The 6,129-nt window shown below is 39.3% G+C and overlaps 1 protein-coding gene across 1 annotated transcript; it reads left to right on the forward strand.

The window, feature by feature from the left end:
* The first annotated feature begins 544 nt into the window (after positions 1–544).
* On the forward strand, positions 545–4,478 carry cacfd1 (calcium channel flower domain containing 1). The gene is made up of 5 exons (XM_070925199.1): positions 545–657; positions 2,782–2,854; positions 3,468–3,593; positions 3,822–3,929; positions 4,388–4,478. The coding sequence occupies exons 1-5, from the start codon at positions 549–551 to the stop codon at positions 4,476–4,478; spliced, it is 507 nt and encodes a 168-aa protein (XP_070781300.1). The 5' UTR covers positions 545–548.
* The last annotated feature ends 1,651 nt before the right edge of the window (positions 4,479–6,129 follow it).

A 6,129-nucleotide genomic window follows, 5' to 3' on the forward strand; every position in this document is an offset into this window, starting at 1 on the left:
GGCATGTAAACAAACCATGACTCATATCAAATCCCTCCCACAATGCACCGCTTACATCGGCTGAGCAGCCAGGGAGGAGAACAACGGAGAAGCGACTTGAACCCAAACAAACCGGGTGGATAGTGTACAGTCATAAAATAGTAGAAAGGGAGTTCAAGATAGTTTCTTTCATTTTTAAGGTTACTAGAGAGTTTAGGACGGATGCTGCGGGATATCTTCTCCTAGCGGCAGCTGCTGGCGGTGCTTTTTAGCATCAGCTAGCCGGTTAGCTGGTTTTGACTGACGGGGGAAGCTGTGTGAGAAGCTGCTGACAACATCAGGGAGCTGGCCCCAACACGAACAGATAAAGAAAATATATATATATTTTTTTTAAATACTTAAAAGCTTAAATTACACCCGGTGTTACTGATTGGGACCGCTGTGTCGTAAGTAGCAAGTTAGCAGTTAGTTTGTTGATACTAGCTAACTTAACGTAGCTATTGTTAGGTGGCTGACATCTGTAAATACTGGCTTTGGGTAGCTTTAGCTTACATAGCTAGAAAAACACAATGAGCTCTGAAGAGACCGCAGCAGCCACGAAACCCACTCCTGACGATGATGGCATGACATGGTGGTACCGATGGCTCTGCAAAATAGCTGGGGTTTTGGGAGGAGTATGTAAGTAGTTGCCAAAGTCCATATTTTGTTTTACATGATAAGCTGACAGAAACCCAAATCCTGCCATAGCTGCATATGTAGTGAATACAACTTTTGAGTATGCTTTGTGCCGGATTACAACATATAGTTTGTGTGCTATTTTCTGTCAAGCAGATAAATGTCTTGTTTTGTCGGCATACTTGATACTGTGTATTGTGTGGAGTCTTTAGCTCTACATTAATATGAGGGTGACAGCTGAGACAGGACAGAAAGGGCATCAGATCACTGTTTGGAGAAAAAAAAAATCGTGTTTTTGATTTTGTATAAACTCCACTTCAATTGCTCCACCAGGCCAGACAAAAGCTTTGTCACAGCCTATTGTCCCCTCACTGCAGCAGCCACTGTTGTGGGCACCGCCTGTTTGCATGGCACGCTAATTCCTTAAAAGCTTGTTAGTCCTAAATTAACTATATGATATGAAAACATATAGTTCACAGCAGGTATGTTGACTCTTTCCCTCAGGAGTTCAGTGTGACACAGAAGTGATTTTACTGCTAGCTCTGCAGTTTTCCAGCAGCATTGCAGCCCTCCTGCCTCTCCCTCCATCCATCTCTCCTTCACAGTGACACCAGAGTATCACGTTAACCACCTGGGGCACTGCATATTCAATGGGCTCTGTATTATTAAGGAGGCTGGATGGTCTAAAGGAGCAGGATAGGCTCTAGCGTGGGCTTGTTTGGCCTGATAGTTCACATAGACACCAGACATATTTGCCCTCCCTTCTCACTGTGGAGTTTCAGCCTGAAATTGTACTGTACGTCTCTCAAGTACAAAAGATCATACTTATCGCCTACTCTGTGTTGGTGTATGGACTGGCAGTCAAAAGTTTTCAAACAGTGTGTCCCTAATAATTATCACATAATTATAAAATACATTGGTAAATTAACAAATGTTTGGGACTTGTCGTGAAATGAAAGTGAGAAATGTCGATGGTGCTTTTGAGACACCTCCCGTCCTTCTCAGTAGTGAAAACGACACACTTTCATGTGTTGATTGGGGAGGTGTGCTTTCCTTTTTAATAGATCTTTGTCATACTTGACAATTTGACTTGTTACAACAGGAAAAGCACAGGTGTAACTCATAGCATTAACGATTTCTCTGTTCTAAAGCTGAAACGATGAACAGCAAAAAATCAATCTGCAACTATTTTGATAATGGATCTTTTACAGAGCAGATACACCTCATGTGTTGTATGGTTTATTGCTTTATGTTGGTTTTAATACAACTGACATCATTGGTTGATCTATAGCTACTGTGATAATTGCTTTACACACTTCTACAATGTGTGTGATGTTGCCATATCACATTAAAATCCCCACATGTAGAACTTTAACATGAATTTGTCAGGGCTTTTGCACAACCTACAAACACATCACCAGTGGGTTAGTTAACAATGAACTTGTGCATGTTAATATACCTGTAGGTAGCTCATCTCATATTACAGGATACACATATTTCAGACAATGGATAGTCAGACATTCAATTTTGGCAGGTCCCATTTGCCCTGTGTGTGAAGCACAGAAAAAAAAGCTTAACACAAATCATAGCCACGGCAAAAGCTAAAAAAGGGCCTATATTGAAAATATTCAGAATTATCATGAAAGGAATCTGTCTGTAACAAATTATCTTGCACATGAAAAATGTAGCTTTGATTTTGACACGGTGGTAATTAGTGTTTCAAATTTGGTATGAGCGATTAATTTTCTTAATTAATGAGTGCTGGATTCTATAATTTTATTCAGTGTTTTTTCAGATGTTTCCAAGATATAAGACATGTCTGTACGTTCGTTAGTTAGGCATATGCACCCACATACTGTACTTGTTCCATATGTTCCGCATTGCTGATTTTCTTGTGTATAGTGTAAAGGCAGTGCTAACCAAGTGTGCAGTTATCATGGCTTTTAAAACAGTAGTGGCTGAACTGGATCTCAGCCAGATTTTATGAAAATATGTCATAAAAACAATCTGAAATAAAATGTTAATGGTCAGGCCTAATATTTTCTGTGTAATTGCATGATCTGCCATATGCTTTGTCTTAATAATAGCCCTTTTTGCTTTGTCTTTTGTATTGTCCACATCATGCAGCCTGTGCCATCTCAGGAGTGTGGAACTGTGTCACTGTGAACCCTTTAAATATTGCTGCAGGAGTATGGATGGTGTAAGTCTTTAACACCGTTACGCCTACTTTAATGGCACATGCATAAATTAGCTCATTCAAGTTCCATAAGCCAAGACATATTTTATGTGTTGTTGGTATACATGAGCAAACACAACAAATAATGCTATAAATCAACTTGTATTACCTGTTCATTTACATTCCTTTTAGTGTGTACAGCATTATCTCACATCAACACTGAGCAATAGTCTCAAGTAGCCATGTGGCCACACCTACTGCCTACTGCCATTTGTATGTCTTACCCCAGATCACACAAAGTTTTCATATAAAAAGACATTTGAAGACATCATCTTGGGCTTTAGGAGTGTGAAAAACGATCAATAAGAAAGTGGCAGATTAATCTCAGTTCCACTAACCAGCTCACTGTAGAAGCTTTCTTGCTGTTTCTAGGACATTAAACATGTCAGCACTAGTGCTCCAGTTTGAATACCTTGAATGATGACAATGCCAGCATACTTGTTCTTTTCTACCCAGCTGCTGCTGTGTTTGAATTCCTCCAGACTTCCATCATTTGAGCCAGAGCTGTACAGTATTTGAGATGTAAGTGCACAGGGTGATTCACCGCTGTGTTTGTGTCCTCTTCTCCTGTCTCAAGGTTGAATGCCTTTGTGCTCTTCCTATGTGAAGTCCCATTCTGTTGCCAGTTCATAGAGTTTGCTAATGCAATAGCAGCCCGTGCAGACAAACTCAAGCCTTGGCAGAAAGCCGCCTTCTACTGTGGGTGAGAACAACTATGCATCATACACGGTTTATGTCATTGGAGACTGTACTTCACTGTATGAAAAATTAAATTTTTGGAATGTGAATTTCTGATAGTTATTAACATTGCATAAGCGGTTGGACATACTTTTGGGAATGTGGTTCTTTTATCTACAGCACGTACTTAATATGATTTACTGACATCTGTTTTTGTCCCTTGCTGGCTGTCCCCTCGGTTGCTCATTTTCAGGATGGCCCTGTTTCCCATATTCTTGAGTTTCTCCTTTACAACCTTGTTTGGAAATGCCATCGCCTTTGCTACAGGAGTCCTGTACGGCCTTGCGTCTCTAGGCAAAAAGTAAGATTTCTGTTAGTAGCTAGTAACATGTAATGACGTTATATATCAGAGCTCAGAAGAAATGTCAGCTGTTCTATATAATATAATTTATTTTCAGTATCTGTTTGATTAAAAGCTGTACAATATGGACATTTTGTAATTACTCATATCTCTCTCACTCATAAAACACTCTTCTAAAATGTCATATTAAACCAGGCTCTCATATTAAATGCAGTATAATCAGATATTAAGATTTTTATTTTATGCTTGGAAGTCCTAACAACCCTAATGAGCCTCTTTATTCATGCAAATTAACTTTTTGACAAGGTGAACCATGCAATAACCTCGCAATTAACATTTGTCACCTTCTCCTGTCGTACCCGCTTTTCCTTTTTGTTTATACCCACCTCTCCCTCGTCATAACTTTTTATTACCCTCCTTCTCTCGCATCCTCTCTTCCCTTTTTCTTTCTGTCTCAGGGGAGACGCGGTGACTTACGCCAGACTGCAGCATCAGAAACAGGGGGATGAAGAGAGGATGACAGAAACGGCAAACGGGGCTCCAGAGTGAGGCATCCATCCTCCTCTTCCTCTTCAGTTCTTACACAGTTTTTTTCTCCCTGTCCTCCATCCATCCTACCTCTCCCTCCATGCTCCTTTCTTCTCTCCCATTTCTGTCACTACATAACAATGGTTCTGGTTTAATTTATTTACTTAAACTGCTGCATTCTTGTTGTCCTGACCTAATAGTATCCAAACAGATTGACGTTGGATTCAGTCTATTATTTGGTACCTGGCGTGTAAATGGGATCTCTCATTCTGACTCGATACCTTTTTAGATTGCAAGTTGTGTTTTTATGTTTTTAATTCTTCTCATGGGTTGTATTTATTATTTGTTTCCCTTTGTTGTGCTGTCAGTTGTAAACCCTATTTCTGCAGGAAAAATGTGAGGTAGATCTTTTTAGCCCAGGAGCCTTTCAGGAAATCCGAATAGAATTTATTGTGATTGTAAAATGTACATAACTGACTTCAGGTTATTCACTATGACTTTGAGGCTGTGATTCAGAGTTGTCTGATTTTAGAGAATGCAGTGGGTAAAGATAAGTCAAATGATACACAGGGCTTAGACTGTGTGTGTCATCCGGTTCTTGGCAGCACACTCAAATATTGATATCAGCTCTTTTGCAGCTCTAACCTCATTATCATCGCAAGGTTTTGGGCAGTGGGGTGTCCAAAACCAGTTGCATGAACTCTCTGCGTTTAATTAGAAGAACCTATTTTAAGCAGTGAATGTATGAATGCTTAATAGAAGAGAAAATCTGTCAATTTTTGCATTAAAAGTCAACAAAGGTAAAAGTGAAAACTAGTGCTACTGAAGTTCTATTTCTATTTATCGTCGAATAGATTTGATGACAAACAAAGGCCTGTGTGTATTTATTATATTTGTTTTGTTTTAATGGTTTTAAAGAGGACTAGATTACCAATCTTATTGAAAGAAACTGCCTGACTTTCTAAATGTTTTAGACTGACAGTTACACCACAGGTATGTAAATAACCTCAAGTGTCTCCTTAGGGTTTTCCCTGGATTTTAGTCCCAGATTTTACCCTTAGTGGACTACTTTTGAGTATCTGCATACCAGCAGGTTATTTGTGTTGATAATGAAAGGGTCTGTGATGATGATTTCCATTGTATTAGGTTAGATTTGAGTACATCTAATGTGTTAGTTGTTGAAGTGTGGTAGTTTGATTTCACAACCTTCACAACCTCAACCAAACCTACATAAAGTATTGAGCATCCCAAAATAAAAGAAGAAGGGATTTTGGTTTTACAGTATTACACCCACTGTGCACGCACAACTCTGAATTGCAGCCTGAATGCATATTTAAACATACATAGGCATTAGAGATATTTTTAACATCGGGGGAATGTATCTGGTATACCCAAAGATGAAGACAGTTTATCTTTATTTTTGTTTTATGCTTTCAGATATTATTTTCAGTTGAAGACAGTTGAAGATTTTCAGTTTTAAGCTCAGCTCAGGCATTCATGCGCAAAACGTTTGGTAGCATGGACTCTGGTATAGAGGGAATTTCAGTCAAAGCTTTCAGTGCACAGGTGAGCTTCTGTAGGAATGAGTCCTCACGATCAAGCAGCCAGTAGCCAAGTTGTTGCTGCAGATTTTGTGGTACATGATGTATTGAAAAACTGGAATGTGCACTTA

The sequence above is a fragment of the Enoplosus armatus genome, chromosome 18, assembly GCF_043641665.1.
Source record: "Enoplosus armatus isolate fEnoArm2 chromosome 18, fEnoArm2.hap1, whole genome shotgun sequence".
Taxonomy (NCBI): Eukaryota; Metazoa; Chordata; class Actinopteri; order Centrarchiformes; family Enoplosidae; genus Enoplosus; species Enoplosus armatus.